General features: G+C 40.9%; 1 protein-coding gene across 8 annotated transcripts in view; it reads left to right on the top strand.

Moving 5' to 3' along the window:
• Window positions 1-26,080, top strand: part of TENM4 (teneurin transmembrane protein 4) — a 1,535,416-nt gene that overhangs the window by 1,273,573 nt on the left and 235,763 nt on the right. For 6 of the 8 annotated variants that reach the window (XM_088159247.1, XM_088159248.1, XM_088159250.1 and 3 more), the window contains one exon: window positions 2,648-2,857. The exons of the other annotated variants lie outside the window; for them this stretch is intronic. In XM_088159247.1, coding sequence (XP_088015373.1) covers window positions 2,648-2,857 — 210 coding nt within the window. The remainder of the gene's footprint in view (window positions 1-2,647; window positions 2,858-26,080) is intronic. 8 annotated transcript variants of the gene reach the window in all.

Genomic DNA, 26,080 nt, shown 5'->3' with positions numbered 1-26,080 from the left:
TGGTGTAGTTGATTAAAACCCAAAGTCGCCATTAAAAAGGTTTTAGTTATGTTTTTATTTATATTTTTTTTTTCTTTTATCATTTCCAAAACTGCAATACTGGGAGATGGGGAAAACTCCTACCAAAAATAAAAACAAAACAAAAAAACCCCAGCAACTTGCAGCCATGTGGAAATGGCAGAAACTTTCGGATGTGGGCTGACAAAAGCAGTGACATTTTGCTTTTAGGGTTACAGTTCCAAATTCAGCTTGTTCTGCTCTGGCTCTTTATGTCCAGAGTACAGATTTCAGGTATAGTTATGCCAAGCGTGCTGTCTAAACAAAACACAGGGAGAACTTTGGGGCTCTACTGTAATTGTCTATACTTTTTTTTTTTTTTTGTCAGGTAGCCACACCATTAAGCTCCCTTTTATGCATTTCACTGGTGTTTGTGTTAATGAATCAAAGGCTTGAAATAATTTTTAAATCTAGGTAGTCTTTCTCAATGGCTGGAAAAATGTGTCCTCTCCTTACAAAGTACACCAAAAAACTGTATGGATCTATAGGAAGACATTGATTTTACACTGTTTTTCCATTTCAGTCATCATCATCCCACTAAAATTCAGCCTCTGACTACACAGGATTAGAAATACGTGTCACTCTGTTTTGTAATGAAAGCATAGCAAATCAAAGTCCTGATTTAAACTTTGCCACATGTCAGAGCTCATCAAATCTCTATTGCCACAAAGAGGGTGACAGAGAGTAGACTTTGCTTCTTCAAAAGCAGATCAGAATTAGAGCTGAATCTCAGTTTTCATGTCAGGGACTGTGACAAGGAAAGCAGTGCTCATCCACTTGCATGTGCTTCTTTTTCTTCCTGTCTGTCTCCAACTCCTACCAGTAGTTAGCACAATGGGAAGGTTACAGCCTTGGCACCATAAAAAGGGTCAGGGAGTGTGAAGTGGGTTGCAGATTCCTTAAAAGCTGCATTCCTAAAGGAAGAACTTCTCTGTCTGGAGGGTTGTCAGAAAGAAGGCGATCCAGACAACTCCACTGCTGGTCATAACAAAACACACAGGGCTTAAATTTTGGCTCTTGGTCTTCATGCTGCACAGGCTGCTGTTCACACGTAGGCTCTCAACAAATGCTGGCTTTCCTCCTTTGGGTGACAAGTGTCTGTAAGCACAGGTACAGTCCTGTATTCTCCTTGGATCCCAGGGTTTGCCTCTGACGCCACAATTTTTTCTCTGATTATAATTAGCAATTTATAAGACTGGCATATGCCAAGGAGGTGACATCCAGGGGCTTATGATGAGAAAAACTGATGACCAAGGTGGAAGGAAATATAGCAGAACCAGCTTTGGGACATTTAAATGTTAAACCCACTTTATTGTTTTGGGTTTGTGGCCTTTTCTAAAGTGTTCATGTTGTGTTTAGTAAGAAATATTGTACAGCTATGTTGTGAGCTATGCTATATTCAAAATGTGGTTTTTTTAGAAACAGATGATTTTTTAAGCTTGCTGGTTTTCTTGTGCTGACTGTTCTTTTGTTTTGATGGATTTTGCATGATAACATTTCAGTATTTGGGAAAATGTGGGAGATTAATCATTATGACTTTCAGATTAAATGTAGCAATGGGGAAAGTTAATGTTTAAATGCATTGTCCTGTATTATATGTCTATGTTCATATTCCCCCTGTTTTTATTGATGTACTGCACATATCTGACCTCCACATTTGCCTGATAGATTTTTTGCCAGTCTGGCACTTCTGACTTCCCAGTTTTGTTTAAAAATATGATTGGAATAAGACCCTGATAACCATTAATCGCTTAAGTATGCTTTTCCGATTGGATCTACTTAACTTACACGTATTTGATTCAATTTCCTTGCAGTAGGTAGAAGCTCTTCCTCAGTCAGACACAGCTCTATGTAAAATATAATCTTAGAACCCGATCTGTTGTGTTTTTTATCATTTAATCAACGAAATGACGCTGGTCTGAGCTGTGCTCCTGCCCTACTATCAGTATTTGCTGCGTTGTTCTACCCCACACAGCGGTGTCCGCACCTTTCCTCCACCTCTCTCCTGCATGGTGCAGGTCTTTCACCGTTTGCTTTATAAACTAGAGGGAAGGGAATTGTTAAACCAATCCCCAAAAGGACTTTTCACATAGAATCTGAAATAATTCACCTCACAATACGTCGGGCAAAACTTTCCCGTTAGCAAAGACGGAGCGCGGCCGCATCAATGAGTCCGACTCATTGACGGTGAGCGCCCGTGTCGTGGGAACAAAGCGCATCTCGGACCAGGGGCTCTCGCCAGTGTCAAAATCTTTAAAAAACCAAACCAAACCTAAAAAACCCCAACAAATAAACTGACGGATGCGAGTTTTAAAGTATCTCTATTAGGAGGATAGGCGTTTTAAAGGGCAGTGACAGCCCGAAGGGCAGCAGGTAACGGGGTCAGATAGGTGCAGTCGGCCGCCCCTCAGGCACGGCTGCCCCGCTGGGGCAGGCGGCGAGTTGGGGGGCGGCCTTCCCTCGTGCCCCGGCTCGACTTTTATTGTCTCTCTGTCCGTGTTTTGCCGTGTGTTTTTTGTTCATTTTATTTCTTTCTGTGTTTTTTTCCCCCCCCCTCCCTTCTCTGTGTGTGTGTGTCTGTGGCCCGCAGGTCCCCCCCTGCCCTGTTCGTCCGCCTCCTCCACCCCCCGCTCGCAGTCCCCCTCCCCTCTCCCCTCGCCGCCGGCCAATGAGGGCCCGGGGCGGTCGCTGGGCGACGGCGCGGCCCGGGCGGCCGCGGGCTCGGACTCTGAGGAAGAGTTTGTCCCTCAGTCATTCTTAGTTCAAAGTGGCTCTGGAAACCTCTGTGTCGCCGCCAACGGTGAGTGACTCTCGCTCTCTCTTTCTTTCTCTCTCTCGCTCTCTATGCCTACTTTTTCATGCCCGTCTTGACAGCTATGCGCGGGGATGTGTGTTGGTTGGGGGAGCGGGTGTGCTCTTTGGTTTGGGAGTTTTATTTAAAAAGTTAAAAGTCGCTGGCCAAAGGTGGGAAGCGGAGCTTTGGGCAGGTCCGTGCCGGGTGCTGGTGGCGGCGGTGCGGGACGCGCAGCCCCACGGGGTACCCGGGCAGCGCTCACGGACTGGGCGGGACTCGAAAGCTGGAACCCGCTCCCACGCGCCGAGGTGGAATTTCGGGGTGGTTTGGCTTTTTCATTTCATTAACTCCTGGCTGAAAGACTGGCTAAAGAGCCTCCCGCTTCTCTGTGAGGACGGCAAGGTGCAGCCTGGGGGCTGGGGAGGCCGGAACTTGTGAAGAACCTGTCACCCAAGGGCAGTATGGATAGGAAAGGGGATGACAAATACGAAGAATTCCTTTGATGTTCTTTGTGACAGTGGCATAAGCACCATCCCAGAGGAGGGTTTCTGTGCCCAGTGTCCTTCCGAGGCGCTGAGATATGTCCTCGGGGCAGTGTGTGAGGAGCAGCAGCAGAATCACATCTATTGGGATGCTCTGAGACTCCCCAGTGGGTTTGCTGAGTGTGCTCAGCACTGCCGGATGGTCCGTGATGCTTAAACAAATTACGAGGAGAGGAATGAAATTCACAGTTCTCTGCTGCAAAGACAGTGAGTCATAAATGGAGAGGTAACACTCATTGGCAAAGAAATGTGAAATTTCATCAAGGGTAGTGTAACCTGACGAAGTGCAGATTACAGCAGTGGAATAGCAGTGGCCACTCAGGCCGCTGCCATCCGGCTTGAGTGATAATTGCTCACAGGTCTGATTTATGATGAAGGAGAAGGCATTCAAAGATATCTTGAAAGAGAGAAAGAAAGGTGAGAGAGAGGTTTACTGCAGCTGGCAACAGCTTAACTGCATTTATATTAAGCTTCTAAGAAAGTTTCCTAGTATGCTGTTATCTTCAAGTAAGAAGAGAAAGTTTGACATTTAATTTGTCTGCCCTCTCCCTTTCCCAGCTTCCCTCTTCTTTTGTTGCATTTGTTATGGTAAAAACAAACTTTCCCTTCAAGGTTTTTCAAAGGAGAAGGTTATCTCCTCTGAATTGTCATCCTAAGGAGAGTAGGGGGAAATACAGTGTTGTATTCATTCAGGAAACTGATTAAAATTCATATCCTCTGTTCAGCTTCCCCCTTCCCCTCCCACCCTGTAACACACACACACACACACACACACACACACACACACACACACACACACACACACACACCTGACTGTTTGCAGTCACAGAACATGGAAATCTGAAATAATATCGATGACCCTCTTGTTGGAAATAAAACTGAGCTCACACTCCATGTTTTCCACATTGTAATGTATGTACTTTCTCTTTGCTCGTTTAGGAAATACATATGTAGACATACATGCACACTCTCCAGGTAAAAAGAGGGAAGAAAGAGCAAGCGAGATTGAAAACCTTAATCTCTTTTACTAATTAGCTGAAAAACAGAAAAAAAGCCTTGTTCAGAGTCCACAGCGGGTTGACCACATTATTGTATTATCAATGTGCTGGTGAGTTAGTTAGACTTCAGGCTTTTCAGCTGCCTGCTTATTTATCCTCTTTTTTTTTTTTCTCAGTGCTTTTTGCTTCAGCTTGTAGACATACTACATTCCCTGAGGCCTTCTTTGTGTGCAGAATTCAGTAGGTTGGTAATAAATATGTCCCACACAAAGACAGGGCGTCTGGGGTCTCATTTGCCTATTTATTCTAGTTGTTCAGTAATCAGAAGTGCAGGTAATGCCAGGACACTGGTGACCTGCTAGGATCAGCTCAGCGTCACTGTTATCAAGAGGAAGACAAAGGTGACTTATTTTGCCACCTATCAACCCATAATCTGAAAGTTCACATAAATGACAAGCACAGACCCTACAAGCCCATCATGTCTAAAACCCAGAGACTCTTCTGACCTCTGTAAATGGATTTAATTGCTTTAGTTCTTTAACGTTCTGTTTCTATGAGGCTTAGTCAGCTTAAATTTTAAATGACAAAGGCAGGTCTTTATGTTCCTTAAATGGTGAAAATTAGTAAAAGCTTATTTTGGTTAGGACTAAGTTTAATATAGTTAGAGCACTCATTCTCAGAGAATAGTAGCTGTCTCAACAGCAGGACAGCCTGAGAATGCTGTCTAAAGGATTTGTGTTGCACTTTTAATTGATTGTGGCTAGGTTTTCCTACCACAGCTGTGTAAACTCAGCCTTAGAGAAGTCCATCCAAAGTAAGTAACACCCAGGGAGCAGCACTGCTGCTACAAATCCCCATGTAAATTGCAAATATAATGCACATGGAACTTAAGAAACATACTACTTTTTGAAGATACAGTAGGCTATTCTTTATCTAAGTTCCTTTCATTCCAGAAAGGTAATATTGCCCGTAATATTGATTTTACACTTCCAGAAAAATGTCCACCTAAACTTTCAAATGCAGGCTGGATCCAGCTAATATGTATATAAATACATGGGCATTTTTAGGGCTTTGAGTTTTGTGTTAGATGCATTTCAAACCATTGTTTGATTTTCGTTATTTCTAAGTAATTTAGAACATTGAAAGTCCAAATTCTTATTGTACCTATAATATCAGCAGTTACATAATTTTAAGGAAAAAGAGATTTTTCAGACTTGGACCTTTTCATTTTTTCTTTTCATATATGTCAAATCTAGAAGGCTTTTTATTTTACCTAAAATTACCCAAAGTAACTAAAGTGTGGATGCCTCCATTTCATAGAATCCTAGAATGCTTTGGATTGGAAAGGCCTTTAATCATCACCTTGTTCCAGCCCCCAGCCATGGGCAGAGACATTTTCTACTAGACCAGGTTGCTCCAAGCCCCATCCAGCCTGGCCTTGAACTCTGCCAGGGATGGAGCAGCCACAGCTTCTCTGGGCAACCTGTTTCAGTGCTTTATCACCCTCACAGTAAATAATTCCTTCCTTATATGAAATTTAAATCTATCCCCTTTTAGTTAAAAACCATTATCCCTTGCCCTGTGAATACAAGCACTTGTAAGAAGTCTCTCTCCATCTTCCTCATAATCCCCCTTTAAGCATCAAAAGGTCACATGCCTTCCCTTCTGCAGACTAAACAGCCCTGTCTCTCTGAAACATCTCAGGATGTTTCTGTTCAGAAACCTTAAAATTTCCTGATTTTAGGATTTCAGCACTATTTGAAAAGTGAGCTGACTTGTGGTATCTTGGTGGACATTAAGAAACATAATTAATTTTTCAGGTTTCTTATGTATGCTGGTGTGTAGGTATATATGTATAGGACTCAGGAGAAGCCAGAGCTGTCTGAAGGCATCCAGTCTTTAATCTGGTTGTGCTAAGAAACTTAACAACTGCTGTGCTGGATCAGAACATGCAGTCCCTGACAAGAATGTAGGAGAAGAAGCATCAGCAAGTGGGGCTGTAAGGGGGATATTGGCCAGCTGGGAGAGGTTGAGCACTAGCCAAGGAGGGCTGTAGATGTGGGTGATTAGCTCATTAGTGGCAGCTTTCTTCCATTTGAACCAGTAAATGACATGAAAAGCACATTTTAAAAATCAAGCTTCCTTAGGGAACGGTGTTTAGGAGGAGCACATCAGCCTGAACCTTCAGCATCCACAGCTGTGGCACTGGGGACATTAGCAGGTACATCTCTGCCCAGCACAGGTCTAAGGTAGGGAAGTGGCTGTTGTACAGAGTGACAAAGAACAGATTTGGAAAGATACATGAAATCTATGGAAAGCTGATATCCAAATTCCCTTGAGAACACTGGCTGTGTTGTCTCAGTCAAAGTCAAAATGTGTGACTTCTTCCAGCTCCTCCATCAGTGAGCAGGCACTCTATAAGAAGTGTGCTTTTGTTGTTTGGTGGGGTCTGGTGTGTTTCTCTAAGCTGATTGTACCAGGCAAGACAGGAAGGCTGGATGTAGTCACTTGAAACAGCCTCTGTGCATGGGAGACACAAATCACCTCTGGTTTGGGGCATTTTAGTATTCTCAAATATTAACACAATTTTTAAGAATAGAGTGTGGATTTTATTTAATTCTAACAGAAGTAAAGCAATACCAGAAAATTATAAGAATATCTTAACAACTGACTCTCTGGTCCTAGAAATGACTTGACTTTGGTGACTCTGGACATAATATCTACTAAAGTCTCTCTGGGAAGGATCTAATAGAGTTTGGAGTCTTGTCACCCACCTCTGAATATATGTACCCCAATTTCTTTAGTTTCTCCATCAAATACATCCCTGTTACAAAAACTTGTTGCTCACCACTGCTTAACCAGTTTTGCACCTTTTCTACCACTGAGGGCATTTTTCACAGAGGCAGCAGCAGGGGAGTGTCATGATGCCAGTCACCCAGAGTGATAATGCTGCTGGAGAGGGAGGGAGAGGGGGAAGGCAGGCATGATTCTCAGTATTATTACACTTTGAATTGCAAGAGGAGGGTTAAAAGTTGTGTAAAGCAATGGGTGGTGCAGCCCTTACCTCGGCACAGGTTACGTTGGCAGTGGACGAGGAGGGAAATGCATGTACGTATGTAAATACTCTAAGGTTAGAGTCTGGGAGATGAGTGTGATTTCTCGACGATCTGTGATTTTGGTGGAAAATAGACCACATCAGGATCAGTTTGCCACCAGCAGCCACACCATGCTTCTTTTGCATAGTGGCCTCTGCATGAATGAGCTGCTTGACCAACAAAATCCACGGTCATGAAGTTAATGAAGGTTCTTTTATTGCTTTTGCCACCTTTTCTTGTTTGGAGTGCTGAACAATTCAAAGAAGTAAATCCCCGTAAGATTTTCATTTTCATTTCTGACTAAATCTGGGCCTCCTGATTGATAACCTGTTTCCTTTAAAGTTTTTTTTAAATCTCTAAAAAGCAGCTTTGAGTTGTTAAATGCAATCACTGTTTGTAATTTACCTCCCTTTCCTATCCTTCAGTAAGAACTTTTCACTTTTTTATTCAATGACTTGGCCCAGATTTAAGAAGATAAATCCTTTGTGAGAAGGCTGCTGCGGACTCTTATGGCCTTATCTGGTTTTTGTCAGGTAGTTCAATAGTAGTTATATAAATGGTGCATTTCTCACAATTTACAGTAACTGACCAGATCATCTGCCACTGCTGCTGCTATGGCTGGATTTCCTCAGGATCTAGAGGGAAGTCATCTTCTAGAAACACAGAGCACTTTCTGCTGAAAGTTTTTAATCTGTCTGTGAGTGCTCAGTGTTTATTTCTTCTGTATCCGTGATGTGGTTGGTGCTGCAGAGTGCCACACAGCGACGGCTGCTGAATGAGTCTGAGAGCAGTGCCAGCAGCTGAATGCAAGGCTGAATGCAGCATCAGCCTGCTTTGCATCAGGCAGCGCTCCTCTGATCTTTGGGTCCAAATCCAGACGCAGCAGTTGTCCTGTAGGAGTCCTGTTCAAGCACAGAGTTAGGTGTTTACAGCGCCGGGATAGAAAGTACAGAGAGATCAGACTGCAGCAGGGAGGCCAAAAGACACTGAAATATTAAAGGGTTTTGAAGAAGGAATAGTATAATGTGAGGCGTCTTAGAAGTGGAGAATTTTCAGGAATCTGACTGAGGAAAGCGAAAGAACCTTTGATAATGTAATCTGAATAATTGATATTTTTCTCATCTAAAAACCAACAATAAATTCCAATTAAATTCAGTTTTCTTTTATGGAAGGCTTTCATTTTTCTTTCCAAAAAAGCTTGTGAACAGAAGATCTATTCTCTTGCTGTGTTTTGTCCTTGCACAGTGCTTTCTATTACTTCTTTTTTACTACTCAAGCAAGTGTGTTAAGTAAGAATAGCAATTAGTCTCAGCATCCTTTATCAGAGATTTGCAGAGTCCATTAGCAGTCAGTGTTACTCATAATGGTAATTCATAATTGCAGAAGGGAAACAGAAATTGGAAAATATAGCCAATCAATTTCCAAGTGTCTTAAAAAAGTTTTAAATAGTCTTTGTTACTGCATTTCCTCTTAAAACTTTTTTAACATCATCACTCTCCTTCCCCCCTCCCCTCCCAAACATTACAGAAATTTAGTAAAAAACATCCTAAGGAGAGGAAAGGTTTAAAAGATGTTCAGTTTAGCAATACTTTTAAATATATTCTTTATTAAAAGAATATTTTTTAAAATAGTAGTGATGATTAGGTGAGATACTTCGAAAAAAAGTATTTCGAAAAAAAGTTTTACGTAATTTTTCAATTAATTTATCCTCTAATTTGGGAACGTGCTCTGAATTCAGCCTGAGAAACTGCAACCTTAATTCCTCTCTTAATTTTAGTCAGAAAACTAAACAAGGAACTTATTAACCATAAGCTTTCAATTTAGATAGAGACATTTCAAGCCACCAGGGTTTGAGTCATCCTGAGATTCCTCATTTTCCACTCATTGTGGCTAGAGCTGTGTCTGACTCTGGGTCCCCAGAAGCCTGAGAGGGGTTATTGGGAAGATGACCATTTTGGCTTGATTTTCATGGTTGACATCTACTCGAACTCACTGAAACCTTCCAAAAATTAACTGATATATTTGAAAATTTGTCCTCACATCATCCCTTTGAATTTATCTCTGATGTAAAGGTGACATCAGGGTTCAGGTTTAGAGTTTCCAAGCATCAGCTATTGCCTCTTAGACCCTGAAGATCAAGTAAGAAGCTGTTAACTGGCAGCTGTGGGGAGGATCAGATCATGAATTATTCCTGTTCTTACTCACTGAGCAGTGGAGCCATCCTGTTGAGTTTTTGTTCCTCCTGTTTCACTCTTCCTTCTAGGAGGAAAGATCAGAGAGATGTCAGTGAGAGAGCTGCAGATCTTTCAGAAGACATGAGGCTCTAGAAGTGCCCACTTACCTTGCTGTCCCTGAAGCTCTGGCTTCATGAATTCACTTTGCATTCTGAGAATATTTGTTTAACCTGGCAGTTGTTTGGCTTCAGGATGAGCCAAAGGTGAGAAGCAAATCATTTGCTATAGGACTAGATTCTTATCGCTGGTATTGGTGGGAGGCATTTGGTTTAGATTCTAGCATAGCCAGGGGCAAATCTTGACCCAACTCAAATCCTTTTGGCTCACACAGGGACGTTTGGTCAGGAGAGGATAATATGAATACACAGAGAGGCAGGTTGGAGGCTTTTGGGAAGCTTTTTTGCAAGGAATAAATATCTCAGAAAGGATAAAGTTATGATTGTCACGTTCAGTGAAGAGCAGCAGTGAAACAAGTCACCTTTCCAGGCCAGGGAACACACTGAATCAGTTAAAGCAGATTTATAGCTTTTTAGCTGTGATAAAGCCATATCAGTGTGTATATGAATTTACATAGGAGTAGGAGTGGTTTTTTTCTTTCTTTTAATGCAAGCCACATTGGGAAGTGTGCACAAAGGAGCCCCAATCCGAGGAAAGACAACTGGAACAAATTATATGCATTCAGACTTGTTAAATGGAATTGGCAGCAGAAATATTCGTGGTAACCTGAGCATTACGGCGGCATTGGTATAGTTAAGGTTATGTCAGCATTTCCATTAGAAACCCCTACTTTCAGGAGTTTACATCTGCAAAAAAAATTCACTGTGGGTTGAAACTTGACAAGCTGTGCAAGGTCTCATCTGAGGCGGATTTTTTTTACTTTTTTTTGAAAAAATGGGGAGAAAAAACTGAAGAGTCAAGCTACAAGAACACAAACAAAAATAGCAGTGTTCTGGCTTTGATCCTTTCTGCCATTTAAAAGACCCTGTTTCTTACTTTATAGTGTAACTATCAAATGTACAACAAAATCTTGCTCTGAAGAAGGAATTAATCATTACACTATTAAAGGAAATGAAACATTAATTTATGGCCCATTAGATGCTTTTTCACTGCAGGACTGCCAGTGTTTTGGTCTACCTCAGGTTATATGGAGAGATTTGTGACTAACATGAAACAAAGCCCCCAAAGCAGTAGATTCTGTGTGGAAAAAATGCTTTCAGGGCAGCTTTAGAAGAACAAAACATTGAAGGCAGAGTTGTCCAGAGACTGGAGTGAGTACTAGGAATTCAGCCTTCTGCTTTCTGCCACAGGCTTCTCAGATATAAAACTTAACCTCAGTTTTTTCAGTTGCAAATGAGAGCTATGGCAAACCTTAGGATTTGGTATCTTTCTGAACTTTTTCCCTATCTGTATGATATTACTGCAGCTAAACATTGTTTACACTATGGTGAGCAAGTAGACAAGAAGGGACCTGTGACTCCAAACTTGCAGACATCAGGTTTCAGAGAGTAAGTTAATCTGTTTTCTGAGTCTTTTCAGATTTTTTTGGTGCACAACCTTGAACTTTTTGTTTCTGGGTGTGTATCATCTCTGAGCTGAAGCCTGTATGGCTGAGGGTCTCTGTATGTTCTCAGTTCCCACAGTGCCTTCTGCACTTTGAAAAGTCATAACTGATGTTCATCAGAACTTTTTCCACTCACAAGATAAAAGCTGCTGTGGAAGTGCAGAGTATTATAAAATACAGGAAGGAAGTCTGAAGCTCGTGTACTCATGGCTGCGTTGTTATTACTGTGAAATGGATCTCTCAGTTGGGAATGAGCTCAAACTTTGAGAAGGCTTGTTCCATTAGCTGTTTGCAAGCCATATGTCTCCATTTTTAAATGAGGACCTGGGGGCTTTGAACTTTATTTATAAGCTGAAATTTGCTGGTCACTGTGAACCGGTGATTAATTTGCAAGGGAGAAGATGCCAGAAGTCTCACTCTGACCTGTGTGTTCTTTCAAACTAAACATCCAATAACTGCATAGCCTCAGAAGATGTATCCCCCCACTTCCTCCTCCATCGTTTCTGTGCTTTGCATTATTCACTGTGTTTATTGTAACACACTATTAATCTCGACCACAGCTTTCAAATCATCATGTGACCCTAGCAAATTCTTCAGCTAAAGCAGTGATAGCTTTAGGTATTTTGGGTGGTAGCTTTTGAGGCTCTGAGTAGAAAGGAAAGGATCAGGTTAAAAAATATTTGAGGCAGTAATTCAGAGAAAAAAGTGTTTTCTGTGGATCCAGCGTGATTTTTCTGAAAAATGATAGTTGAAATATGACATGAGAGAATCGTGCAGCTTCTTGCTCTGTGTATATGAGCCATGGTGTATCCTTTGAAGTTGCTTCCCACGTGCACCTGGGTGCAAAGCACTAAGGTATTTGTTCAAGGGAGGGCACTCCTTAACCTTAACCATGTGTCTTAACAGCAGGACCAAGCTCATAGTGCCCATGCTTGGTAGTAAAGCTACCTGATGTGGCAGGCAGTTATGGCACAGAAGAAACCTTTGCTATGAGGAGTTTTATATGAAAGACTGTCACAGTTCTTTAAGAGTCAATTGGGTTAAGCCTTTGAGGACTACAAGCCCCAGTGTACACACCCAACATAAAAATTCATTTTGGTGACAGTTCAGAAAACACCAGAATCTGAAGGATTTAAAGTTTTGTTTAAGTCCTGCCGTATGAATTGAGAAAAAAGTCCCCAAGAAAGATGGAATAGCTGGCACAGTGCCTTAAATGCATGATTGGCATTAGCTCAAAATCTACAACTGCAAGGTCTATATTTTGTAGCAAGTAGTGCTTGAAAATCTGGAGTCACCACCAGTCAAAAAACTGGTGACTGTTGACAGTGGGTGACCTTGGCCAAGTGACCTAAATGCTGGTGCTTGACTCTTACATAAATAAATCACCATTGTTTGCTCCTTAGAAGTTTTGGAGATTTTCATATTCTTAATTTCAGATTGGAAATCAAAAGTACTGTTGTATTCTCTCTCTGTTCAGCTGATAAATCCACAGTGTCTCAGGGCTTTACTGCTAGCTTTTAATATGTGCTCTATCTCTGGAGGTAAGGGGTGGTGATGCTGCAAAGTTTAGGCAGCCTTTTTGTAACATATCTTCACAGTCTGCCTTCACTTTTAACAGGAAAGATTTAATAGATTTTTTTTTTCTCTTTCCGTGTAATAATTAGGTCTGTTAATGGCAGCCTATAGGCCTTTTCCATATAAAGCAGAGAAAGTGTAGCAAAAAGATAAACCGTAATATTGTATGACAGAAGGTGATAAAATTCACATGTAGTGTATGATATTTCTGTTTACAAGAGATCAGCTGATACTGACGTGTCAAAGTAGCATGAAAATATGCAGCCATCCACTAAAGACAACAACAGTGAGCCGAAAGACCCATGTTACACATGGGCAATGTGACTTCATGTTACTTCATTGTATCAGAGAATTATTAAGGCTGGAAATAACTCTAAGGTCAGAGTCCAACCATTAACCTAACCACCATCATGTTCTCCACTAAACCATGTCCCCACGTACCACATGCAGGTACCTTCTGAACACTTCCAGGGATGATGATGATGCCAGAAAACCTCTGACAAATGATGGGCATCTTATATCTTAATCTACTACTTTCTACCACTAAAACACAAATGCATGTGAAAAACAATTGGTAACAGAATGATGGTTGATGCATTTCTCCCCAGCTCACATGCCATTTAAAATTCTAAAACAAGCAAAGTTACTGAGACTCAAATCTGCCCCTTGTGCACATCAAGGGTGTCTGACCCCAAGAAGCCGTATTAGTAACAGTGGTCAAAATAAGAAGGCTGGACTGGCCCTCATTAATTACTTCCTAGTTGTTCCTGTTCTTTTACATATTAGGACATCAACATTACTCAGAAATTAACCCTACAAAATGTAGCAAGCGTGATTGAGATGCCTTTCAAGGTAACCTAAAAGTTGCTACTCTAACCCTTTGTCGTTCTTACCTTTCCTAACTGACGTCCTGGCAAGGCAGTAAATTCATAGAAATCATGAAACATCTGGAGTTGGAAGGGATTCATACCTGCAGGTTACAGAATATATCGGTCCTTTCTGGAGGATCTGAGCCTTTTTCTGTTGTGCTAAATTTTTCTAGGTTTTCAGGGTATTTCTAGGTGTCCTGCCAATTTAGTCTCTTACTCATGCTGTCTTTCACTTTCTTTCAGTCTAAATAAGACCCCTATTGTAGAGATAAAAATTGGCCTCTCAGAATTATTGAGATTAAGCAGGTTATAATTTCAACATTTTGGACACCTCAGGATATTAGGTGTTCGGTAAGTACGGTATGCTGCAAATGGGAAAAAGCATTCTGAAACCATAAGTGGCTATATTTCTTTCAGCATTTGGGAGGGAAGGGGTGCTGCGGTGGCCAGGCCAGTAAGATGAGAGCCTGTGTCATCATATGCACTATTCAAAATCAGCCAGCCATGAAGGCTCAGGAATTGGACTCTAGGTTCTCCCACATGAGGGGAGAATTGAGCTTTGTGACCTGCTTCAGAAAAATTAAAGTAGTGACACATGGCTCATTAGCATGACAGCTCTGGGAGTGGGCATGGGGTGTAATAAAGTGCTGCAGGACCTTGGAGTGCTCCAGCAGGAAAGCTGGCAAGTGTAAAATCGATGCTTTTGATACATTAGGTGGTAATGGAAGAAGCACAGCACAGAAGTGGTATGATCGGATGATTTAGTTAGAGCCATAAATCTAGCGGCAGTATCGTGGCAACGTGATAGGACACAGCATTTCATAAGGAGCACAGCATAAAGATTCATGCATTAGTCAGGTCTGGGGTTGAAGCACATGTGGGTGGGAGTTGCATTACTGATACAAGTGATAGAGTGGTTCATCCTTGCAAACACACCGAGTAAAACAAGGGCACTTGGTGGTAAATGAGCACTTTAGATAGAGGTGCCAGTATTTACATTCTGAATGGATATTTCTGGTGTAAAATTATTCTGGTGAAGTAGAAATCAGCATGGATTACTCCGGGTTAAAACGAATACTTTCACACTGGCCCCTTTCTTGCCTTACCCTGCCTGGCTAAGTGTGGAGATTTTGTGAAAATTCTCCAGAGTCACATTTCAGCAGTAAAAATACTGCTGCTTGATGGTTGCTTGTGCTATGTTTTAATGTAAATCATGTCTCTTTCTTGCTACTCAGTTTACATAAATCCTGCCCAAATCACCTTAAACAACTTCTCTCCCTAAACTGAATGGCTACATGAAACTATCAGAAGGATCTACATTCTACCTCAATTTATGTATCTTGTTTTAAAATCAGTCTTCCTCTTAAATTACCATAATTTTTTATGTTCATCTTAGCATTGCAGTCCGTTTTTCTACACCACTCCAATAGTGAGAGACAGTTGAGCTTAGTATAGCTTCACATATACAGTGAGTACCCAAAGACAGGTCAGATAAACCAAAAAGAAGTGACATTGCTTCCTGTCATTAACTTATACTTGATTAGGAAAAATATCATTAGGACTACTACAGAGTAGCATGTCAGAGGAGATAAAACAGATTCTAGTGTTTTTGTAGCATGAATTACAGAAACCCTTACAGTTGCTGCCTGTAACTTTTCTGATACACCAATGAAACTTGAAACAAGAGGTCATCTGAAAGGGTAATAGCTTCCAGCCAAAATGTGCTTCAATCTACCAGACCACCCATCCTTTCTTTATCAATGAGGTCAAAATAATAGAAGTACTTGACACTTTTACACAGATGGGTAAAATCTATTGTGTCACCAGTAGATATATCCAGAAACTTAAGCCATGTAACCATATATTGTGCCTTTCCCATATACATCTCTAAACAATTAGGAAACAGTAGGTCTCCTGGTACCCCCGTGAATCAGATAAGTGTGATCTCCGTTTTACAGAGGTCACAGCTGACTAGCCTGAGGTCACCCAGGCATTCTGCAATACTCTCCCATTTCTTTAACAACCAGTACACCCTGTTTTCTGCCCAAAGCTACACAGACACAGCCAACACAACTGGAATGAGAACTAAATGGTTTTTAAACATAGTAGTGGAATTTATAAAGGCAGTTTACTTACCTATTTGAAAATTACATCCCAGCGTTTAGTCACGTGAGTTTTGGAACAGAGAATTTCGGCTTCTGCCGAAATTGTGGTAGCTTCAGTTTAAAACAGTTTGCTTTGTCTTCCATTTCTTCTCTGTAAAAACTCTTGAACTGTTTATGTCAGTGTCACTGCATGCCAGAAGTTCCTCCAGCCCATCTTGGGATAAAACGCAAACATTTCTCTGACTGAGCTATGGGTTGGTTGCTATCACATGGAAAGCTGACTAAAGCCCTTTTATTTATGAAATGCTACATAGTCCTCAAGAGCTTGCCTAAATATTTTACTGCATGTCAATTTTTGTTGGAAACCAGAACCCATATTTGCTGTGCCATCCATTAAGTAGAGCTTCTTCAAATTACTTCTGCTTCTAAATGGGAATTTGCATGTGATAACTTTTATCCGAGGACTTCAAACATGTCTCAGGGTTCTTGCATCTTTTTCACTGTTTGTCACCATCTTGGCTTAGCATAATATTTCTGTGCAGAATTTAGAGGTGATCTTGAAACTTTAATTTATTTTTTTCCCAAATTGTTCTTTGCTGGGCAAAGAAGTAGTATTTAAGATACTTTCAAAGAATGTGAGTAACTTCTGTCTGCTGAGATGCTGAGAGAGTGGGATGTAGCCTTGTAGTATGATATGATGTAATATGATTGATAAATTGTTGTGTACAAGAGGTAATGATAATGTTTGAAGTTTGACAAAATAATTTCCCTGGAAGAGTTTTGGCACAGTAGCCATGGAAAACTTACTTCATATAAACCAAGAAACAGAAGGAAAGAGAAAGGCTCTTTAGAGATTGGCATAAGTGATTTCCATGGCAGAAGGATAATCCCTGAACACACCTGTGCAGCAGAAACACAACGTGTGGATTAGTTTTGTACTTCATCTGTCACTCTGGCATTCCCCCTGTGAGCTGCCCGAGTGGTTTGTGCTCCCCAGCTCAAGTGTCACTGCAGCTTCAGCAGAAGCCCTGTGAGCGTGGTGGGTTTGGATAGTGAACAATGCATGTTTGTTTGTTCACTTTTGAGTCTGGTGTCCGAGGTGGAATTTCAATGGTGTGAAAAATGAGAGGAGGAAAGAAAAAAAAAATAACCTGAGCACTGAAACACAGCACTCAATACAATTTCTCAACCTTTGCATTCACATCTGCCCCTCTCATAAGCACCATCCCTTATCCCAGTTAAGTGGAATTCCACTGTTAGTGTTGTTCTGCCAGAGAGTGGAGCATAAGGGGAGTCTAAAGTGCCCAGTCCTGACTTACAATCCTTCCAGCTTGCTTTTGCACTTGCTGAACCACAGTTTCTCTTGTATTACAAGTTTTCTTGTGTTTTCCATTTTGTGCTCTGAGAGTTGAAAGTCTTGAACTGAGTGACTGCATGTCTGTAAAAAATGAGTTTTGTAATTTCAGAAGAGTTCTTCTTGACTCTCATAATGCTCCATACAAAAGGAGGGAAGCAAGAAACAGAGAAAAGATGATAATGATCTGTCTGTGATTTCTGCCACTGCTGTGCATTTTGGAGGAAATGGCACACTTGGATGAAGTTATTTGTTGCAAAGGCCAAACTTTTGGCAGAAAAAAAGAGTACTAAATTCCAACCTGCAAACATTAAAGACAAAAGGAAAAAGAGTGTAGAAAAAGACCTAAAGGCATGGAAGAAAGCTTTGTTTCAAATATATTTGAGTTTCAGATTGGCTTGGTATACTTCCTGTGGTGTTGGAGTGCTATAAATTGGAAGCGCTCAGGTTGGAAACAGGTCTGAAGCACTGATTTCTGAGCCCAAACAGAGTTGTGCTTACTGCCAGACTGGTTTATTCAGCTTGCTGGATGGGAGCCAGAGGAACTGACCGCCCTGTGAGCTGAAACCAGTGCCAGCCAGCCAAAGAATAACATTGCTTTGACTGAAATGGCAACTGTTTGTTTGTTCTTCCAGCAAAAGGGGATAAAAAAAGCAGCTTTTAGTGCTGGTGGTGACAGAAAAGGTTAAAAATCGAAGAGAAAAAAAAATTATTGTGAAAGAGGATGCAAGGTTAGGGGCAAATTTTTCTCCTTGGTTACACTTCTCTAGTTTTAGGTATTCACTGGTTTGTTATTAAAAAAAAAAAGACTATTCATTAGTTTTAACATAGAGATATTTTCCTTTCTTCTGCTAAAATACAGTAATTTTTATTATATGATAAATTGCCCTTATTGGTAATGGTTATAATGCACAAAAGGCACTACACTGTGACAGTGTAGGCACTTGTGAATGTTACAAGGGATAGTTTTCCATGTGTTAGCTGGAGAATGCTTCTCTGAGTAAATCACCAGTCGGATGAGAGTTAGGGTTCAATCTCAGTAACTTTAGCAGGAGCTTAAGGTGAGCAAAATACGCAAGCTGAGTTTATTTTCAGGTCTCTTTATTAAGTGCCTTGTGGAAAGACTGGCTTTCCTCCTGATGATGCTGTGGGCTGTCACACCGTGAGTTTGGGGCGTTTCCCTTGCTCTCAGTCTGTAGTGTACAGCAGCTCCCAAAATGCTGTATTGCAGAACCACATGAGTGCTGAAACTGCCTGGGCTGGAGGACTTGCTTACTGCTGCCATTTCACTGTTTGAGTTGGTCTTCTGGTTTATCTATCCTGAGAGCTTTCATACCATTTGGATGCTAAAAGCTGGCCCCATTGCACACGAGAGGCACTGGCAGAGAGCTGGCAGAGTCGTGCAGTGGGAATCGCTGCCTCCTGGATTGTAGCTGGTCTAAAGTCAGGCTGGCAGCACCCAGCAAGCTCAGCTGGAGCCAAGTTACTGTCTGCTCTCTGTTTGTGCCACACTCCTCCTCAGGGAGCATCCCCCTTGTCGTTTTCTCGTTGCCATGCAACTGCCAAAGCTGATTTTCTTCCCGCCAGCCTCTAATGTTTCTGGTAAGACAAACAGTACCAGTTAGGAGATATTACTGGTGATATTGGTATAACTTTTTTTATGCATGTGTCAGGGCAAATCCTGAATTTGTTTTTGCTGCCTTTAGAAATGTTTGGTGTTTATTTTGTTATGCTAGCCTCATGAACTTTCCAATTACCCATTAACTTTAGTGCATCTAAAAGAAGAATAAAATAAAGTTTCCAGTGCTCTTTATTTTATTTTAAAAGGTTTGTATATGGGACAGGTACAGAGAAACAAACAAGGAAGGAAAAAATCCAAAATATTCTATTAAAATAGAGATTAATAATAATTTTGATAATGAAAAATATTGAAATATTCTTTTTAAAAGTCTAAGTTGTTTGGTCCTTCCAACCTCACCATAATATCAGCTTTCCTTCTATTGCCCAGAGGGACTTTGGGCCTGCTCCCACCACGTGTGACACTCCAAGGTTAAATTTGAGTCAAAGGTTGCCTGTTGGGAGGTGCTGTGGTTTGTCACATTTCCTCCCTGGTAAGCATGAATGGGTTTCTGCAATGCCATAAGCACCACTTCCCACTCCATTAAGGGTTAAATTATATCTCTGTGTGGTGGGGAACTGCAGCACAGCTCACCTTTACTCCAGGTGAGTGGAAGGACAAAGATTTGGCCCATTGAATTTATGCCGCTCCTTTTCAGTGATGTGTCAAAAGGAGAAATTCCTCCTTGGACCAGATGTGCTCTGCTTTGGAATTGCCATTCTGGGTATTTAGAGAGGCGGCAGAATGACAGGCTAAGCACCAGCATTGCTAATACCTCAAATAAATGTTTTTCCGATTAATTAAAATAAATTGGCATAACAAGAAACACAGTATGCGTCCTCAAAAGTGCGAAGTTGTTTTCTAATGCAGCTTCCTGTTAGAGCAAGTGTTTTAATTACCTCTGTTTGTGCTCAAAACCAAATTTGGATTTTGTTTTTCTTAGAAGTTAACATTGCTTGATTCCCATTGCTGCTTAAAAGGCAGCAGTGTAAAGGCGCTTGTCTTAAGCTATGAAATGTGTTTTCCCCTATGCACACAGACTATTCCCTTCAACTTCCCTTGGGAGTGACCTAAGCACAGTTCTAGGTAAAGAACTTTAATCTGTGTTTGTACAGAATCACTCTCTTGGTTTCCATTATTTTATTATTTAAACATAATAAGCTTCAGTAGTTCATGAACAGCACATTGAAAGACAAAGAGCTTTGATAGTAGAAAAAGCAGCAGATTTTCCTCATTCAGGATAGAGCCTAAAAAAGGAATGAAAGGACTTACTGAACGTGTCAGTCATAAAGTAGTCCCATCACTATCAGTAGGAATCGGAAGAATTGTGTTCTTATAGTAGTTACTATAGGTATTTGCCAATTCCTTACACAAAACAAGATATTAATACACAAATATATTTCTTAATATTTCTAGATTTCAAATCTGGATGAAAATCAATATGCTAATTGCCTTTTTGTGTGTGGAGTGTTAGGCAAATGTCTAAATTCTGCCTTATTCACCATAAGCAACAATGTTTATCTATTTGAGTTACATTAGGCTGCCCTAATAAACTGGTCATGTGTTACCTTGTTTGATGGTATCAGGTTTTGGACTGGGTGCATCCTTGAATTGGAAACCTCCCAGGAACTCTTGTGGCTCTTGCTTGGATTGTTGCTGGTACTTCCTGAGTGGTCAGTTTTTGTAAGCACTCGGTGCTTTGGCACCATATCGAGTCCTCTCTTTGACTGAGACACAAACCAAAACCTTGACCACTTCTTTGTGGTCCCTTAAAGATCTCTTGTCATCTTTGTAGTATATGGATATTGACTTCTCTGTTTTAATTACATTCCAATTTCAGTAATTCTCCTCCACCCCTCCAGATTTTCTCTGTCTTTGCAATGGATTTAAGTGGTCTTTTTTTTTTCTTTACCCAATTTGTATTCAAAACTTTTGGTTTACAGTTCAGTGGAGTGAAACATAGTGGACTGGGTTACCCAGGAGATGAGACTAGGAAGCCAGGTGGTTCCTTTTTATCTTGCAGTGCTGTATCTTAGGCATCTGCGATGGATTTCACTGCAGAGGCACTCAAATGCTGGTGATGTGTCTCCAGTGTCTCTTTACCTACTGCATAACAGGGTGGGGAGGAGCAATTAATTCCATTGTCACAAAACACTCTATCATCATAATCTCTAACCAAATGCAAAGCAGTGTTATCTTAATGGTTGAAAAGCACCTGGCCACTATGTGACAGTCACTGCTTTTCAGACAGCCTCAAAACCCAGTCCCACTGCAGCTAAGCTGCCTTTAAAATCTTTGCAGATTTGCAGTAGAAGTTAGTGGTTATACTGTATATTGAAAGAACAAATGCCAGAATAGGAAAGTTTCTGTTGTATAAAATAAATTTTTCTAATGCTCTTGATTATGCATCCCAGCTGTCCTTATTTTGCAAGTCCAATGATTTGAGTTTTTGTAAAAATGTTTGTTTATTGTTTTTTTCCTTCTCCTGCCTCGTACACACACCAGGAATTCTTTCTGTATGATAGCTCAGCTTTTATTTCCAGCAAAATAAAAGAAAACAAACCATAGCTAATTGGCTCTTTGTTCTCAATTTTTTGACAAGTGACAAACACTGTGATCAGATTGTAGTGCATATCCTGCAGCGGTCATATGGAGCCTGAGTTAGGGAATCACGAATTCTCCATAATAGACTCCCACTTGCCATCACACTGCCTATGTTTGGGGTATTTGTGTTTATACGTGCTGTGCCCCAAATGCTTCCTCTCACAGCTAAAGGGATAACCTATGGCCTCCCAACATGATGTGGAAAACAGCATTCAGTATTTAGACTTAGTTCCTATTTTATTATTTTTTTCTTTGCTTTATTTCAGAGCTTTTGAGACATGGAACATGTGAACCATTTGCTAGGAAATGGTGAGGGTTTGAGTAGTACTTCTAAGGCTCGACCCAGAACACCCACCAATATATGACCTGCTGTTGTCTGAGAGCTGTCTATGACTACATCAGCATTTTTCCAGTGCTTGCTGTTCTAGAGAGTCTGTTCTACTCAAGTTTATGTCAAAAGCGGAATTCCTGCTGTCTTCATTAAGAATGGACAAGGCCCAAACTGGGCAATCAGAGAAGGAAGACATTTCCCTCCATGGATTGGGGCAGTTACTGTTAAAAAATTGCCTCTGCCCTTGTAAAACTCAATGGATATTTTGCTGCAGGGGAGAACATTGCATTGATAGACTGTGTAATTAAGAAGTTATCCACTACATTCTGTTCTCCTTTGTGCAGGACAATATGCCTCAGCTATATTGTTAAAGCAGTGGAACCAGAGCTGAAACCTCCAGTGGAGCCAGTGGTGAAATTCCACAAGGGATTATTTGAAGTTGTGCCCCACCATTTTATCTACTTGATTATTTCTTTATCATAAATAGTCTTCACCAGCAATATATTTGTACTAAGATGATATAATTTTCTTGTTTAATTTACAGATGACCAGCTTTCTGCCAGTGTGCAGTTTACATGACCATGTGAATGAACAGGAGTGGATCATGTGAATTTAATTTGCAGATCCTTTCCCCCTCCACCTCAGAACTGAAGCCAGCACTGGCTATTCCATAGAAAAACATGGTTATTATTTTAAATAACCATTTGTCTGCCTCCATAATTCTCTCTCACTCACTTCCTATTGCGTGTCTGTAAGCAGAGGGGCAGCTCTGAGGGCTGAATGGCACTTCCTGGGAACAGCCAGCACTTCCTTTGCCAGCACATTCGCCTGCCTATCTGTTTGTTTAGGTGGGTACCAGGCAAAGGAAGAGGATGCTGGCGTTTATTTTGTCAATTCTTAGCAAACATCGTGCTGCAATTGGAGACTGCAGCTCCTCTCAGGGGAGTTTTCTTGACCTCCACATTTGCTGCTTGAAGCCACATACTTAAGTGTCAGAAGCCCCACAAAAAAGACCAAGGGACCAAGGAGGCTTTAACTGCGTGATTTTTCTTTTAAGGGAAACCTGATGGGATACGTGAGAAGTTCCCCTTCCCCCTGCTACTTGCTCTGTTCTCTCTAAACTATGCAGGGACTGTAAATCTTCATTTGCTGAAGAAATAGCAGGTACAGCCTGCCCATATGTAGCTGGCAAGTGGAAAGGAAAAAAATTTTTCCAGGTTGTTGAATATTGACATTTAATTTTCAGTGTTCAGAACTTTTTTTCCTTTATTTCTAGTCAATTTTTGGAATTGCTAGATTTTAGGGACAACAGGCCTGTGGTCAAACAATCTGAGATAAGGAGGGACAAGGTTTCTGGTCAGTTCATTGTGGCTGTAGAGGCGTGGAAATCTCAGGAAGATTGAGTAACATGGGGAGATTCTGTGGTGGGAATGCCTATACCAGAGAAACACTGTCCTCATAGCGCCTTTGCTTCTCCAGTTTTGCACCCAGAAGGTAAAATCTGAAGACTTCCTTGGACACCACGAGTGACAATTAGTGCTTTTATCCTTATTTTTTGTCATCCATTGAACATCAAGAGGAATGTGATCATTGGAATTGGGAGAGCTATCGGCTGGCCAGGGTGTCTCCATTGGCAGAGCTATTTTCATCTTCTGTTTTGATCTTTGCAGATCATTACCCATATGATCTGTCTGTGTCCTTTGCTTTAACACTTGTAGGTCAGATTGGGCCGTTGAGTCTGGTAGGCTGTGTTTGAGCTGGCATTGCTCCAGCCTGAGCAGTAATTCCATATCGATAATCACTGTGAGATTTGATTATCAGGGATTTATTGATACACATACAGTGACTTTGTGTGTAAGTTGTCCTGTTGCTTTTAAAGAACACTAGAGGACAAGGTGAGATTTATTTACACACATAAAAATGTGGGAAGATTCCCAGGGGATTTATAAAGAGTGCCTAGCAGGCAAGCAGCCTCACTCTCCTGACACTTAAAGAGAGGTACCTTGCTGCTACAGGCACTTTTGTACATTTACTAAAGGTGTGCTCTTCAGAAGTGCCCAAGTGATGTATGAGCCTAAGTCACAGTAACTTTTGGGAACACTTAGACTCTAAAATGCATGGCATACTTTTGAAAATGAAGCCTCACTTGGGCCTAAGGCTTTCTAGAAAATGCACCTCTAATGCTTTCAGAGGTATTGACCTCATCATTTCTCTCTTGCACTTTCACACACCTAAATATCCCTATAGATTCAGCCCTATGCCCTATCAAACCTTATATTTTACCACTATGACAATAAGTAGCTTCAGCACTTCCTACTCATAAACTGCAAGGCACTGCTTTAAAGCAAATGAAGAAGAATGAGGAACTGTGTCCCTATAAGTGTACCTTATGTCACAAATCACAGTAATAGGGGAGCTGATCGTTTTGGGATAGTTTTGTCCATTCTGTAACACTGACTGTGCGCCTTTGAGAGGGAGGATTGGCACACAGTAGGGGTTTGCTTGAAGCTGTCACAATGATGAAGTGAAATTTAAAATTACATTAGATGTTTGCTTAAGAGGCAGCAGATGAGGCCCTGCAGATTCTCAAATCCTCCTTGCTACACTGTAAAATGAAACCATAACCATTTGTTACTCTTCTAGTGGTGACAAGGAAGTCAAGGCAGGAAGGAATGACCCTTTAATGATGCTTTCTGACTTTTAAAGGGTTTGAATGTGTTGCTTTTTCTGATTCTATCCAAGGTTCTGGTTGTAATATGAAACTACTTTTTCTTCTCTTGAAAGTTTGAAATATTCTTAGTATTCTACCAGTGACATCTTTAAAGGCATTTTAGTTGTCCTTCCCAGATTTTGCATGAATTTATCAAGTCATTTTAGGTAATATGGTGAGAGCTTAATTTAAAGTCATTCAAAGTGGCAAGGGAATTAGTAAATGAATTTGGAAACACCTCTGGTCTCTGAAACTCTTAGCTGATGTGCTGAGCTACTGGGCCTTCCCTCTTTGAAGGAATATCTCTTTTTACATAGCTTACATTGCAAAATATAAATTAGGGCTCTAAAGGATTTGAATGATTTAAATACAGGTTCGCACTTACCCATTGATTGCAGTATAGTTTTTCCCATCACAAGGCTAATTTTAATTAGTCTTGGAAATGAAGACTCCTCAAACTCCTCAGTATAATAGGAGGGCCTTTGTCTTCTCAGTGTTATGACTAAAAATGGCACATTTTGCTTAAAATTAATGTTTAAAAAAGCTAGCATTTTCTAGGTTGTGAACTTTGGACACCAATGAGAGTAATTTTGACAAACAAAAATCCACTGTGGTTCAGATTCCTCACATGGCTGTATTAATGCAAATGTTCCTCATAGTCCAGTATGGAGTGGTGTCTTACAAACCATTGTAACACAGTCATCCTTTTTTCTCAGTTTCAAATCATTAGCATAGGTCCAAGAGTATAGAGGACCAATTTCCATGATAAAGGAAGTCCTCTCCCATTTAATCACTTACCACCAAATGAACCATTTAATGCCACATTCAGACACTCTGTTTGAGGATTTCCCAAGGCTCCCCTTGATCCACTTACACTCCCTTATCTGCCTTTTGTCTCTTATTAACCTGCTTACTTATTAAAAGGGGGGGGGGGGGGGGGGGGCGGGGAGGAAAAATCAAATCCAATGCAAGAGGTCTGCAGCTGTTAACTTATTTTTTCTCCCCTCAAAAGTTGCTTGAGATTTCTTGGAGCTTCTTCTTAGCAGTGCCTAATCACTGTAGTTTAACAGATTCTGTAATTACCTGCCTCATATGAAAATGACTTGATTGCTACCTCTTTGTCCAATCTAGTTCAACTTTAAATGACAGCTGAATTTATTCTAGATGAATAGCTTGTGCTGTATGAGCCCGGCGGGGTGGTCTTGATTTCTTTGCAGCCTTAAAAGCTTCTAAAACAAGAGGAAAACTTAGTTCTAAATTCACAGAAGAGTGGAGGTGCAAGACTTCTGTGTTTATATACTGAGGACTAGCCCCTCTAATCTTTGCTTTGAGCAGAGTATATATGGCACTCATTTGGGAGTACATGGGTAGGTAAATTCTATTCCACAGAAAGAAAAAGCTGTGTATTGTGCTTCAGGTGGTATACAAAACCTACCAGCACTCAAAGTAAGGATTCCACACTCTGCCAGGAAATTGAGCATTTGACTCCAGCTGTATTTGACTTTGCTCTGGCTGTGCCTAAATAATGCTGTCTGTGTTCAAAGAGCCACAGTTGCCATGAGGATGTTCATGCAGCACTGCAGTGGTTCCAGTCTGGCTGTATCTGTATTTGGAACTGAAGCCTTGGAACTTG

This window comes from Sturnus vulgaris, chromosome 2, assembly GCF_052056855.1.
Source record: "Sturnus vulgaris isolate bStuVul1 chromosome 2, bStuVul1.hap1, whole genome shotgun sequence".
NCBI lineage: Eukaryota > Metazoa > Chordata > Aves > Passeriformes > Sturnidae > Sturnus > Sturnus vulgaris.
The sequence above is the reverse complement of the archived record's forward strand: the minus strand, read 5'-3'. Positions and strand labels throughout refer to the sequence as shown.